At 41.1% G+C, this 15,321-nt stretch overlaps 1 protein-coding gene across 1 annotated transcript in view; it reads left to right on the top strand.

Moving 5' to 3' along the window:
* tars1 (threonyl-tRNA synthetase 1) overlaps positions 1–15,052 on the top strand; it is a 23,446-nt gene extending 8,394 nt beyond the window's left edge. Inside the window, exons 9-19 of the mRNA XM_076099216.1 lie at positions 1,010–1,156; positions 1,885–1,983; positions 3,085–3,251; positions 4,700–4,862; positions 7,952–8,089; positions 12,388–12,465; positions 12,537–12,637; positions 13,066–13,170; positions 13,297–13,369; positions 14,229–14,343; positions 14,493–15,052. Coding sequence (XP_075955331.1) covers positions 1,010–1,156; positions 1,885–1,983; positions 3,085–3,251; positions 4,700–4,862; positions 7,952–8,089; positions 12,388–12,465; positions 12,537–12,637; positions 13,066–13,170; positions 13,297–13,369; positions 14,229–14,343; positions 14,493–14,641 — 1,335 coding nt within the window. The 3' untranslated portion in view covers positions 14,642–15,052. The remainder of the gene's footprint in view (positions 1–1,009; positions 1,157–1,884; positions 1,984–3,084; positions 3,252–4,699; positions 4,863–7,951; positions 8,090–12,387; positions 12,466–12,536; positions 12,638–13,065; positions 13,171–13,296; positions 13,370–14,228; positions 14,344–14,492) is intronic.
* The last annotated feature ends 269 nt before the right edge of the window (positions 15,053–15,321 follow it).

The following is a 15,321-nucleotide window of genomic DNA, read 5'->3' as shown; positions in this document are numbered from 1 at the left end:
AGCAACCCTGCTGTTGGTGTGTAAGACGATTTCTTGTTGATTTAATTAAGCAGGAAGCATTTCAAGTACTGTAGTCTGTGCCCCGAAAGTCTGCCGGTAGCCACGATTGTACGGAGGCCCCGAGAGCTCAACGCCATAAAGAATCATATTCACCAATTTCACAACTAATGCGCATCATTTAGAAAGAGTGCTGGAAGAAGCAGCAAATTCCATCCTCAAATTTGACACTTTAAAGTTGATTTGAATATTTATCAGTTCATCTTCCAAATATTTTTCAGTTAGGCTACTTTCCAAAATCCACATGAGCCACTCTTCACATCGGCATAAAATATATCCACAGCACTTATTTGGCAAAAAAGGAAGTTGTGTCACTTTTAAAGCTGGTTCGCCTGCTACTCCTTTTGTTTCCACCTTCCAAAACGGTGGTGAAGAACACCAGGAGCTGAGATCTTCTTCAATAAGGACTGGTGTGTTAACTGCATGGCAAATTGATCAGAGGACACAAGGACAAATTGCCTCTTCCTAAGTTAACATATGACCCGTTGCTGACGATCAATGTAGCAGATAAAAGACCTATTTGAATGGAGTCAGGCAGCAGTGAGCAGTCCACATAAAACGCACCGGGGCTACATTACATCACTTCCAGCAAACGTCACTTAGAACAATGAGCGCAAAACAGTATCGGCGTCTGTTTTAACCGAATATTATTTGGACTCGGCTAAAAACACTGAATCCCTCATTACATTAGCATATCTTCATACCACTAATGTTATCTTCCCTTCACCTGTCTCTCCTCTGCTCCGTGTGTTTGTGCAGAGGCTAAGCCCCGCCTCTCTGTAAAGAGTGAGAGCAGAGAATATATCGATGATCATGTGAAATTTTAGCAGCGGCGCTCATAATTCTGCAGTATAGGCACTGCTATGTTTTATTCTCCAGGGATACAATGGACCCAAAAGACTGATGAAAGCTCACATATTCCTTTTTTGTGTTTGCTGTCTGGGTCCGCTAGAATTCGTCTACATACTGGGAGGGTAAGGCGGACATGGAAACCCTCCAGAGGATCTACGGAATCTCCTTCCCTGACACCAAAATGCTGAAAGAGTGGGAGAAGTTTCAGGAGGAAGCCAAGAACAGAGATCACCGCAAACTGGGCCGGGTATGAGCTGAAAAGTGAAGAAGCTTTCGCTGAGAAAAAACGAGTTTGTCTCCATAGTGATTGTAAAACGGTCTCCTCCAGGTTCTGCTCGTACAAAGGAAGGTTATTTGCGGTATGTTATGAAATACAGGTGGAATGCTTCTAAAGCATAAGAGTCTGTGTTTGATGTGTGTCTGATGTAACCAAGTCACCGCACCTTCTCAACTGAGACTTGATAGTCAAAGCCTTTTCTGAACAGTGTGAAAACAAGAACCTTTGTCCTCCAACAAGTAAAGTTTTTTTTATTTTTATTTTTTATTTTTTATTTTTACTGTTTTTAAATTTCAGGTAAATGCCTCAGAAAGTGTCTGTTCAGTCACATATTAATCTAGAAAGAAATACTGTGAATAGCAATATAAAATAATACCTATTTTGAGCTTTGAGTGATGTTAAAATGAACCCATGTTGTAAAGCAGCATTCAATCAGAATGACCTGAGTCTTTGGAAGAGTTTCACTAGATTGTCAGGCTGTCTTCGTTGCCCAAAAGTAATCTGTGACTCTATTGTTGAACGGGAATTCACAGTTCAGTGTGTGTGTTGTTGCCATTCATTCAGTATAATAATAATAATAGGTGTGGAAAAGTGATCCGAGCAGGAGACAGTACAGTGCTGTTGGGCCTGAGTGGTGGCCCTTTTCTTTTGTTTTCCATCACGCTAACAAAGCTTTATTACTTTTTTGTTAAATTCAGGAGCAGGACCTGTTCTTCTTCCACGACCTGAGTCCAGGGAGCTGCTTCTTCCTGCCTAAGGGGGCCTTCATCTACAACACCCTGATCGAGTTCATCAGAGTAAGACAAACCTGTGTGACCCACGCCGGGTAATAGTTGTGATCTCACTCTGAACTTCAAGACACAAGAAAGGAGAGTTTAAATTGGCAGGGAGGCCTGGGGAAAAGGGAAGAACCCATTTAGACCTTTAGTCGACCCGTTCAATATTAGTGGTTTTATATAATACAAGACGTATCGCTGCAGTTTTATATCACTTTAAGTGCTGTATTTCTTTAATATTTCATGTCATGATCTTTAAACTGATGAATTCAGGACCAGGGGTTCTGCATGTAAAATGGCATAGGTTCACATCTAAAACATAAACATGTGCATGCAATAAAATTCATATCCGTACCTTCTCCTCCCACGACAATAATGCTGTCAATAGATATTGAAACATCGAATTCATGCCTTCTAGCATTTCTTTTTGCCAGGTAATAGAAACACTTGGTGTTCAATTAAACTCATTTATGAATCTCAGAATTTTGTATAATTTGGAGTAAATTGAATCGTTCTGTCAATCACATCTTCAAATAGATGTGATTGACAGCGGTGAATAACATCTCAATTGCACCTCGGCCACAAAATCGATTGGACTTTCTTGCACATTGAAATCAATTTCACTTTGATGTGATGAGGAGGAGTAATGCGACGTGTTTATGAAACGGATCAGCCTGCACAAGCAACAAAACACTTCCAGATATGTGAAGCGTTTATGACTGCAGGGATTTGAAATATATTAGCCGATTTCATTTTGTTATCACCATCAGCTTTTTCTTGTATTTAAAAATTGATATCAGACAAAAAGGCCAACTCAAGGTGAATTAAAGCACTATAAACATGACTAGCTTTTCCTTTCAGTTTACCCCAAATCCCTTTCATCATGTGAACTGTGAATATGCAGCCGTTAAAGCGTTCTCAGAGGAAGTCAGCTTGTTCAAAAGCCCAGCATCCGCTCACCGAGTTATGTATGTTTCAGAAGATATGCTCTATTTATCAGTTACCAGCTGTTTGTAGTTGTGAGCATGGTGAAGCGGAGTTGCTTGAGATGCTAGTAACTCATTAGTTAGGCTCATTAGTGGAAACTTGTTAGTGAGATGAACCTTGCTCCGTCTTTGGCAGAGCGAGTACAGGAAGAGGGGTTTCCAGGAGGTGGTGACGCCCAACATCTACAACAGCAAGCTGTGGCAGACCTCCGGCCACTGGCAGCACTACAGCGAGAACATGTTCTCCTTCGAGGTCGAGAAGGAGACCTTCGCCCTCAAACCCATGAACTGCCCGGGACACTGGTGAGGCCTCCCTTTTCCTCTCACTCGCCGAGCTGTTTTAAAAGTACGCTTTTTATTTGCAGCGATGAACTAGACAAGAACAAACGTGAAGTGTAGAGAAAAAGTACAACCACCTCTGTAGCACCAGGGCCACACGGCCTGGAGTGAGCAGTGCGTGTGCATAGCGGGACCTCCTGCTTACAGGTTACAGCAGTTAAAAAAAATAGTGCCTTCAATCGCCAGTGTATTTAAATATATAGAAATGACCAGAGTGCTGTGATCTGCGGATAGTTTCCTTACTGCTTACTTAAATGTAGTTTAGATCAAATAAATGTAGTTTAGATGAGAAACATGAATACGGTAGTTTGAAGGAGATGTTTTCAAAGCAATATATAACAGATATTAACGTCCTTACTCTAGCTCTAAGGAGCGTGTAATATATAATTAAAACTGCTAATGACGAGATTTAATTTATCATCAAAATACAATCTTTTATTTCCTAATCATTTGAATTGTGTGTATTTATACAAATCACCACTAAAGATGACTAAAGGAAATTGATGATGATAAATATTTTCGATTACTAACTACAGGCCTATTCGAAGTGTTCTGGTTAATAATCGTGAATACCATGAAACCGTGATATATTGACAATAATCCTGGTATCAATATTTCATATCGTGACATCACTAACTGCATTAAACCTTTTTGGTAATGATTGCCTTTTCAGTCCACTAGAGGGAGTTTTGTTGTTGTTGGTGTAGGTAAAGCCAACAGGACTGGACTATATAGACTGGTAACATTTCAGGTTGTCAGGTGCATGATGCAACATTAATGACATTAATAATGCAGCTCTCTAAAATTTGAACCCGCTCACTCACAAAAATGTTCTTATATGAGACTGTTTTGGTTTCAGTCTGGATCCCCGTTGAGCTTGGTGCATTATTCAGTTAACCACAGTGCTGTGGCAAACGGGGACAAGCTTCCAGCACTCTGTTACCACACTTAAATAGATTCATAAGGGTTTGGCTTTATGAAATAGCTTCATATTTCAGCACTACAACAGATCGTACAGATGGTACCGTTCCGCTCCTCTTGTAATGGACTGAAGCTCTGGCCATGTTTTCAGTTGTTGAATGACCCAGTTCAGTTTCCTGCTGAATGCTGCATTGCAGTGTAAAGAGCCAGACTGCAGCTCTTTGTGTTCAAACATTTTATCTCCTTTTTTTACTGTTCCAATCTTTGTTCCAATCTTTGTGCCGTCCTCGCTGGCAGCCCCTCTGGAGATAGTACAGAAATGGAGAATGCAAACGCATTCTGTCAAAGTGTCGGATGTTAAATCACACTTTAAAGGCAGTATTGAAGCTGCAGAGTCATTTTCAGTCATTGTGATAACTCAAGGTCGAAGTAGACAGTTGTGCTTTGTGTGGTTTTCTTTCTTTTCACAATGCCTGTCTGTTTGGCTGCAGTCTGATGTTCGATCACCGGCCGCGCTCCTGGAGAGAGTTGCCCATTCGCATGGCCGACTTCGGCGTCCTGCACAGGAACGAGCTGTCGGGGGCCCTGACGGGCCTGACCCGGGTCCGCCGCTTCCAGCAGGACGACGCTCACATCTTCTGCACCATGGACCAGGTGAGCACTGCACTGACGCACCGGCATTACTCGGCTCAAGTTCACACATTTTGGTGTCGCACAAGTCTGATGGGAAAGAACTGCCTGATGGCAGTGGATTTGACTTAATGGTAGGGTTGTAACAATACCTGTATTTGTATTGAATCGTTCCGTTTGGTATGAGACATCCTTTCACATCGTCCTGTGACCCAAGCAGCTGTTTATGTCTACTGCCCGCACACGCCCAGCTTTAACCCGGAACGTGTTGGCAGCGCACCAGGTGCTGTCGGCTTGTGCAAAGCTATAAAATGGTAGTTCATTTAGCGGGGTCAGTCGAGCTCAATGGACCACGACTTGTGTCAAACTGTATGCTGACACTGTTAAACTGAAGTCTGGTGTATCTATGGAGACACTTCAAGCATTCCACTTACCAGAATGTGACGATTAGCGGAACGAAGCGTTTGACGCTAACGTTGTGCTGTCCTGTTTAAACGAGCTACAGCCCAGTGCAGGAATCAACAGGTCAAAGTGTTATGATGAAGCAGTGCAGGAAATGTGTTCATTTATTTATACATTTCTGACATTATGCCAGTATTTGGGTGCGTTAGAGCTTTGTTTCTACTCGTGCTTGGCGCCGCGAGGCTCCGAGCACGAACGAAGCCGTTTATTCTCTATGTACTGTTCGCTGCATTATTCTCCGAAACACCAAAGGGCTTACAAACAAACTGTCCTGTGAAGAAGCCAAAAGCCAACAAGTGTAACCCAGAGGCATCGAGCCATGAACTAACCTCCACAATTTAATTATCTGTAAACTCATATCTCATATTCATGGACGACGTTATTGCTTTTGTACAAGCCCTGTAAAAACACAAGTCAAGTATTACATGCATTATAAAAAAACTAAGGTTGAATATCATGTAAACTATTTGATTTGGCTGCAAAATATAAACTCAAATGAAGATTTTTTTAGACCACCTGTTTCTGAAGCATTTAAAAGCAAATTGGCCTTCTTTGTATAATCCTAGACATGTAGACTGTTTTTATCAGTGAACTATTTGTGACGGTCACATGATCGCACCGGCTTCACTACGGCGAGTGTACAATAAGCTTTACTGTCCATTTTGAAAATACATGAACAAAATAAAGTTATTTTTTGCGTTTTCCCTATTGTACCCAAAACCGAGGTCCGTACTGAACCGTGCATTCTGTGTACAGTTACACCCCTGCTTAAAGGATAGTTCAACCATCTTTACACATCAAAGACTGTTGACAACTCTTACGGAGTACTACTGTAATACTAAGTCAATTAGACTTTCTTCATATCGCCCAACACTAAACCATTCCAGTTCTAGTGTAGCAGGTAACATTTTTTAGAAGCTATAATAAGCATACAAAACAGACTATTATCCAGTAAATCAAACTACCCCAGATGTATTTCCTAGATAAAAAGACTTGTTGAAGCAAGTTGAACAATGTTGAGATGAAAATGGAGCACCCAGTGGGAGACGATCCCAGTTTACTGACAAGTGGAGAAGAATTTGTGTCCGTTTGAAGAAGCCGGTTTGTGAAGGCTCTCTGTAAATCAGTGTCTCGCTGGTACAGTTCATTGAATACATTCAGGTAATGTAGCCGGTGGACAGTCTATCACGCTCTCGGGTTAAGTGGGGGGGGGCTCTCCAGGATGCTGCAGCTTAACTTGCATGTGAAGTCCCTCCACCAGAGAGGAGCGCTGCCAACATTCTAATGTGGTAACACGGCAACTTACAGCCAGGACTAATGTTGCACGGTGTATCGATACTAAAAAGGTACCCATACGCTAAAAACGATACGATTTTGCATATTTTTAGTATCGATACTTCAGGGAGGGAACACGTCTAACATGGCAAAGCAGCTTTCAGACAGACACCCTGAACTTTTCAAAGCAAATGTGATTGTAAACATGAACACCCCCAAGCCTAGTTTGACGACAAGCCTATATGATCATGAGGTCACAATGCACACAAAAGCGTACTAAATGAAACGCAATTGATGCAAAATGGCTACATGCTGGTGGAGCCTGAGGGTGGATCTTGAGCCAATTCTTTTTATCTTTAGTTAAGGAAAAATAATTATTCCATGAATTAAGATAAAATATGAAGTGAAAATATCAAACTCACTACGCAAGTAAATTAAGCGTTGTTTATCCACCCACTCCCACAGACAGTCAAACAGATGTCAGCAGCAACACAGAGACAGAGTTACCTTCCAGCTGTGTTTGAAAGCCAGCAGAAATATGAGAGAGGCTCAAAAGATGCGAAGAGGTTAAACATTAATATTAATGCCATTTGTTAAGTGCTCAAAAAGCTGGGCAGGAACAAGCTGGTAAAAAAGGGAACCATACAGATGTTTTATTTATTACTATTATAGATAAATATACCAGTATCGTATTTGTGGTATTGTATCGAATTCTGGTATCGTATCGTAAGTATCGGGTATCATGATACTTATGGCAGGTATCGTATCGAAGTCATAATTTTGGTATCGTAACAACCCTAGCCAGGACCCCCCCTGTTTTCTCTTTATCGTGCTTGTGAGTGGATCGTGGCAGTGGATTGCATGGTTAGTTTTCTTTTGATTGCATTTTGTACACAAATAATTTCTTCTTCTTTTTGGCTGCAGCAGCTGCTGGAAAGTACTGCTTGTGCCGTTACCGTCATTTGTGATTTACCAGATTGAAAGCAAACTGCAGGAGGAGAGTCTTTGCTCTCATCTCGTACTCGCCATAACGTTTATAATCATTTCATGCAGACGGTAGCTCACGGTTTGTTTTCAGTGTTTTCTGTGTTTTTATGTTCCCGTTGTACCGCTTGTATTTTCACATCCAAGCTGCTTGCCTAAAACTTGTGGAAGTGCATGATTGCCCTACTGGGACTCACCGCAGTAGAAGTGAATTTCTCAACTATTGGAAATATTCGATCATGACATTAAATCTCCAATAAGATGAGCAGTTTGTCCTATTCTTCTGATTGCGTCCTATCACTTCATTCTTTGTTAATACCTGAACAAACAACGTGATCTCCACATCGAGGTGAATGATGCTAATTATCTCACATTTTGTTTTTCACCCCCAGATTGAGGAGGAGATCAAGGGCTGCCTGGACTTCCTGCGCACTGTGTACGAGGTCTTCGGGTTCACTTTCAAACTCAACCTCTCCACCCGGCCGGAGAAGTTCCTAGGGGACCCGGAGGTCTGGGACCAAGCAGAGAAGGTAATCACGAGGCCTCCCGTTTTCCTCACAGAGAGCTAAGATGCTCATCTGTAACATTACCAAGATGGAAATGCTGTCGCCGCTTCACAGGCGGCAAATGGAAATTTGATTTGTGGACAGAGAGAACATTTATATTTTAATTGATTTTTATTGGGCGGAGCTGCTATCAATTGTGGAGCAGAAAAAGATGGTTCCATCTCCGGAGAATGTACATCAGTGCAGTCACTGTCCACCTCTGCTTCCAAATCTAATTACCTCTCTGTGGACCAGCTCTGAGTTTCACATGTCGGGTTCAGCTCTGCGTTTCTCCGTGAGAGAGCAGGTAGTGTTTAAACAAAGTAATAACAAGAGCCAGTGAGTTAAAGCGAGTGATAATGAGTCTTTATTACTGTGTTGTTTTCTGTACTAGATGAAACTCAGTGTGTTTCTCTCTTGGGACAACTTCCAGTCTAACAGCTGAATCTGTAAAATCACTAATTGACAAGTATATGAAGCGCATGCGACTGTTTATTAGAGTGACGAGCCTGAAGGAAGAGCTGTCTGTTCACAGAGACACAGCATGCGGTTTCCTCCTAACATCATTGTTTAGAAGTTTGTTTAATTTCACATTAACAATAATAATGTTATTTATATGGAACTTCTTTAATCTTTATGTCCAGATTAAAATATTTACATTTACAAAAGTCAGACTCCTGTATGACATATTAAAATGGAGATCATCCAGCAGCACTGAGCCTATAAATAAACAGATGGAGGTGCAAGTGCACAATAAAACAAACAAGTTCATATAATAAAGTAAGATGTGGAAAGCAGAAATGAATTAAAGCTGCGAGCAGCATTGATCAGCCTCAAATGTTTTGAGTGTACATCCGATACAATCTTAATGATCTTTAAAGGCTTACATTTATGATTGTAAGCCTTTAAAGATCATTAAGAAAACGAATGTGTGTGAATGTGCTTCAGTGTTTGTAACATAACAGACTGTCAGTTTACAGGGATGGGTTCAACTCCCTGCAGTGTCCTGCTGATTGTATTTGGACTTACATGAAAGTTAACAAAACGGTAGTGCCATTTGCTGTTACTTGAACACTTTAATTTAACACTGTTTTCATTTTAAGTTCTTCTGTAACTTTAGATTGTAGTGTGAAGCATTCATTGTAATGTTTAACCTGATTGTCATGAAGAAGCTCTGGACAGATCATTTATACTAATGCCCACTGACATGGTTTGAAAATCCACTGTTATCTAACTTTTGCTCTCCAAGCATCTTAGTTTACACATATTTAGATCGGAGAAATCTTTTTCTCATGGTGTGCCCACAAACCCTTTTAATAAGTTCATTGTTTGGGCCGCTGTAATTATAGAATCCTGCTTACGTCCGTGCTTATCAGTAGGTGGCGCTACGACTATGAGTTAATATTGGCATGCAGAAGTCCTAAAGCCATGACAGTCAACAAGCATGTCAACTTTGGGACAGTTTTGACAAAGTACAGTCGAGTTACAACAGCTTGATGGATGATGGCGAACCATGTAAAATGCCCATCACACCATATCCACGTCGTTCGATGAAACCTAAAGCTTTTACTAACTTTTAATCGCTACGGTCTTTAGATTGTTCTGACCAAATTCTAAGCTGATCGGATTAATTCCTTAGGAGGAGTTCGTTAAAGTGCAGTGCCTGGAAATGACAAAAACGACACTAGAAATTCATAAAAAATTAAAAATGGCTGACTTCCGGTTGGGTTTAGAGCATGGTCCCAAGAGACTTTATTTTAAGTCCACATGTGATACATGTGCCTACCAAATTTTATAAATCTATGTGGAACATACAGCGAGGGCTGCTTCGTTGAAATTTTGTAGGGGGCGCTATTGAGCCGATTTGCCACTCTGAACCAATAAAATCATATTCTATAACTACATTTCGGGCTTGTAATCTGCTTGCCAAGTTTGCTTATGTTTCGAGCATTTTTAGCCTCTCAAAATTACCTTCGTTGTTAACGGCGAAGACTGCATCGCCACGACAACGGTGTTCGACGAAACATCAAAAGCTTCATGAACTGGCATTATGAACTTCTTATATTTGTGTGGAACTAATTTGATATTGAGTTGTTTTACCTACTAAGAGAAACAAGCCAAAGTATAAAGACTTTAACTTCCTGTTACCAGTAGGTGGCGCTATGACTATGATTCAAAATTGGCCTGCAGATGTCTTCAGGACTGGAGTCTAATCAAACATGTGAAATCTGGTAAAGATCTGATGATGTGGAGTCGAGTTACATCAGTTTATTTCTTCATTGCGAAGGATCGAAATTCGCCGAGCTTCCACGTCGCCGCCCTTCGACAACTTCTTACAATCTTCACAATGAAGCATTATCAAGGTCTTAAGGCTGTTCTGACAACATTTTAGAGGGATCTGATTAATCTGTGAGGAGCAGGATGTCAAAGTACACAACTTACAACTTACAGTTGCCACTAGGTGGCGGTATTACTATGATTCAAAATTATCATATAGATGTGTTCCGGGTCAGGATGTTATGACATATGAGAGATTTGGAGCAGATTAGACAATATATGGCCGAGTTGCAACAACTTCCTGTTTCGCGGCGAATGGTGTTTTTTTGACGCCACGCCACGGATACATAGTTCGATAACTTTTTGATCTTTGAGTAACTTTTCACTGCCAAGGTCTCAAAAGCATACTGACCAAATCTGAAGTCAATCGGGCTAAATCTCTGGGAGGAGTTCGTTAAAGTACGACGCCTTGAAACGGTCCAAAAACGTCATAAAAGTCAAAATGGCCGACTTCCTGTTTGGTTTAGAGAAAAATTCCAAGAGAATTTTTTTACGTCCCATCACGATCCACATACCTACTAAATTTCATACAGCTAGGTGAAACCCGGTGTTGGGGCTACTCAATAGGGGGCGCTATCGAGCCAATATTTCATACAGCTGGACACCCCAATCAGACTGTAATTTTCGCAAATTCTGGCTTGCGTGCCAAATTTCACAAAATTCCCAGTATCCCAAGCACCTCCTTTTTGCGACGAAACACGTAAAATAATAATAAACAATCGAAAAACAATAGGTCCTCGGCTCCGACTACGTCAGTGCTCGGGCCCTAATAAGGTGAGATTTAAATATAGAAAATAACCACATATATTAAACTAGCATGGCAAATATCAGAATGGATCGCATATGAAACGGATAGATTGCCAATAAAAGAACAAACTGTTGAGTTCAAAACAAGCACAATTTAAATATGTAATGACAATAAAGTTGAAAATAATGTTCATTAATTAATGTTAATGTTGTATTAATGTTCTATGCACCATAGAACATTAATACAAAGATGAACTAGGAAGTGATGCGATGGTCCGTGGACAGAGGGGGTTTAGTTGATGATCTGGAAGAATAACGTGATGCTTTTAATGCCTAGCTGCCTAACCATGTGTCAGCTCCCTTTTATTGATTGTTGTATATTTTGTATCATAGTGATTACATTACTCTTTTTTGTGACAACACAGAAAATGCTTCATCTTGTATTCGGTCTCAGGGTCCAACACATCACATACACACAGAGGACTGTATGCACATTCCCACTTTGATAGATGACAATAAGTGATCACATGTGAGCCAGATATCATGCAGGTACTAACTAACTGCTACGTACTAACGCTTAAGGAGATCTCTTCGTTTCCCTCTCTGGTTAACCGGCATTGTGTAAAGTCCTCAGTGATCGATCCTAACTGCAGGAACATTACTGATGATAGAAGTTATTTTTAACATGTCGTTTTATGAAGAGTCAATCTAGTGTTTAAATATTAAACGCTGTAGTGTGCTGATGGGCAGAATAGAGCAGAGACACCGTGCTGCTGCAGACTCTCTGCATGTGTTTATCTGGAGCTGAGGATCATTCTGGGAGCTTGTAAGTGCTACAGCTGTTTGGTTGACCTATCGGGGCTCTTCTCTCTGAGGAAAAACATTTCCAAAATTCAGCACTGACTTATTATGATTAATGTTTGCGCGCACAAAGGTGGAAAATGATAAACACACAGAAAAAACAACGTGACTAGAACAGAACTCGCTGCGTGTTTCCCTCGCCTCATTAACTCCCTCAAGCAACCGTAAAGTATTATTGAGAGGTTAACATTTCTCAGTTCAGTGATTAGTTCCAGATGAAGCAAATGTCAGGTCTGAATACACGGCTTTGCTGCAACACCGCTGTTCACCCGCGTGTTGGAGAGCCGTTGATATTGTAACAAAGCAGTAAATAGTTTGTTTCCTTTTTTTTTTAACAGCAACTGGAGAACAGCTTGATTGCCTTCAAGGAGAAATGGGTCCTCAACCCCGGTGACGGAGCGTTTTACGGGCCGAAGGTGAGCTGCACTTGAACTGTGAGATGGCAGGAGGGCCGCCGCTGATCGCTTTGTGTCGTTTCCTTCCGCAGATCGACATCGAGATCAAGGACGCCATCGGCCGCTACCATCAGTGCGCCACGATCCAGCTCGACTTCCAGCTCCCGATCCGCTTCAACCTCTCCTTCGTCAGGTAGTTCATGCACGTTGTAAAGGAACGGGGGAGAGAAGCAGAATATTATTTGTGATGTTGCAAATGCACTACGCTCATTGAATTAAATGTATTTTATTAAAGTAAACATCGAGGAGAGAAGTTTCATATAGGAATCAGTCATTGCCTTCTGGAGAACATTGAGTGCTGATGTGAAAGCAGAAAATAGGATTGTCTTGAATGGAACTATATGATGTGCATTTCTGGTGAAGTAGCTGCAGCTGCCCCAGAGGCTATAGAGGTTTGGTTTTAATCTTGCTGTTAAGCTGTTTATTTTTTTTACTGTGTTTATAAAAAAAACAACAATGAATCCAAAAAAGGAGATTATACAAACGATCTCTTTTGTTCCTTTTAGAGTTCTTGTGAGTTACTAAAAAATAATTTTCCCCACTCTTCTTATGATTTTGTAGCCAAGATGGTGACGACAAGAAGAGACCAGTGATCATCCACAGGGCCATCCTGGGATCAGTAGAGAGGATGATCGCTATTCTGACTGAGAACTACGGAGGCAAATGGTTCGTAAACAATCCGGTTTAAAACATAGAGGGGTTTGTTTCAGTGCTCCTCCTGAGCACTGTTACTAGTTTTCAGATCATTAACATTAGCTTCCCTGCTAACCAGCCCAACGTGTTGCGTTTCAGGCCGCTGTGGCTCTCTCCTCAGCAGGTGATGGTTGTACCCGTGGGACCGACCTGTGAAGAATACGCTCAGAAGGTAACCACCGACCACAGCTGCTTTTTGTTCATATTCTCACCCCAAACATGAGATTAGATTCATCTTTATGGTCAATGCACACAGAGTCCAGGTACTGAGACAACGGAATGCAGGTTAGCATCTAACCAGAGCGCTGTAGTGATGTACATACTGTACACAGTGGTAATATGCTACATGTATACAGCATTAGCAGTGTGTAATGAACATGTGCAGCACAAACAACAGTTCATGTTTCTAAAAGGTTTCATTTCTGTTGATGGCGTTGTACTCAAAGTGATTGCTGAGATCTCACAACGGAGCTGCCATACAGGTTGTGATCGAGCTCTAGATGGATTTCTTTTTCATTTTATATTCACCTTTGTTTTTCGCTTCAAACACATTCGACTAATCTGTTGGCTTGTTTACAACCTTCCTGACTGCTTTATTATAAATGTCATTTATATTTATGTTAACGATCCACAGTCAAAAGCCAGTACTCTGTTTATGTAGTCGTGTACGTCGCTGCATTTATAACACCGTCCTGCAAATATTTCAGAATAAAAGCCTCTTGTTAATAAATGGCGGGATTCTTTCCATGGAAGGATACCAGAGAGCTTTTATTTTTGAAATAGGAAGTGTTGAGTTAAAAAAAAAAATCTCATGTCTGGCATGTTCTACAGTGATGTTGATGGTATGATAAATATACTGGCAAAAGAATATTCTTCACCGCGGGAAAAATAGGGGAGACCTTGAATCTCTAGAAGAGACGCAACTGAGCGTGTGCAGGGCGGCAAAAATAAATGTACCAGTCCACATTTGAAAACCATCGAATTTCTAAAATGAACTTAACCGTTATCCGTCTCTCCGGTTAATGCGGCAGGTCCAGCAGGAGTTCCACAACAATGGCTTCATGACCGACGTGGACCTGGACCCCAGCTGCACTCTGAACAAGAAGATCAGAAACGCACAGCTGGCGCAGTACAACTTCATCCTTGGTCAGTGGCAGACAGCTACACTGTTCTGTCACTCCGTCTGTTCCCTCTCTTTTCCTCACCTTATCTCTTCCTCGCTGTCCATCGAGATATTGATTTCTGTTTTTTTTTTTTCTGTTCTCCTTGCATGTTTCTTGCATGCTTGTGAAAAGTGGTGGGAGAGAAGGAGAAGACCAGCAACACTGTGAACGTACGCACCCGGGACAACAAAGTCCACGGCGAGCGCACCGTGGAGGAGTGCGTGGAGCGTCTGAAGCAACTCAAGACCTGCAAGAGTCGCAACGCTGAGGAGGACTTCTGAGCTCTCACACTCTGTCTACAGTACCTCCGATCTGGTAACTTTTAAAACGGGCCATGTGGTTGAAATTAGTTTGTTGGTGAGGGATGGAACTACTTTCACATTTGTGCCTAGTCGCTCCTTTTTGTCCTCATGGAAATCACATTATTTTACATTAGATTATTATTGTCTTTTTTTTTTTTGGTGTCCTGAGTCGCTATGTTTTTGGTTACCAAGTCTCTGTTCTTCATGGAATGAAGTATAATTGTTCTTGAATACAATCACTGTGATCAGGTCTTTGAACAGCTGATGGATGAACTGATTAAAAACAGGGGAAATGGTTTTGCTACATCGTCTTTAACAGTTTGTATCTTGAAATTCTTTCTTCAGGGAATTGTAAGTTACAATTTTGATAATTAAACGGTCTGTTCTTAATTTGTGTGTGTTGCTTTTTATTTAAGATTCAACTTTTCTTTTCCATGGCCAAACTTCAGCTGTAATTTTTTTTTCAGTTCAGAATTGCGTCTTCTTAATTAAATGGCAGCAAACAAGTGTGTCCATCAGTGAACTGTGTCAGGATGTGGAGGAAAACAAGGCATTAAAACACAAGATAATTACAACATACGGTTATAGTTCTTCAGCACTGAAATGTGTTTTTCAAGTCACAACTCATTTTACTAGTTAAACTTTGAATCACTTGATAG

Source organism: Anarhichas minor, unplaced genomic scaffold, assembly GCF_050575085.1.
Source record: "Anarhichas minor isolate MPS153535 unplaced genomic scaffold, ASM5057508v1 ptg000025l, whole genome shotgun sequence".
NCBI classification, from domain to species: Eukaryota; Metazoa; Chordata; class Actinopteri; order Perciformes; family Anarhichadidae; genus Anarhichas; species Anarhichas minor.
Note: the sequence above shows the minus strand (reverse complement) of the source record. Positions and strands in the feature narration are given on the sequence as shown.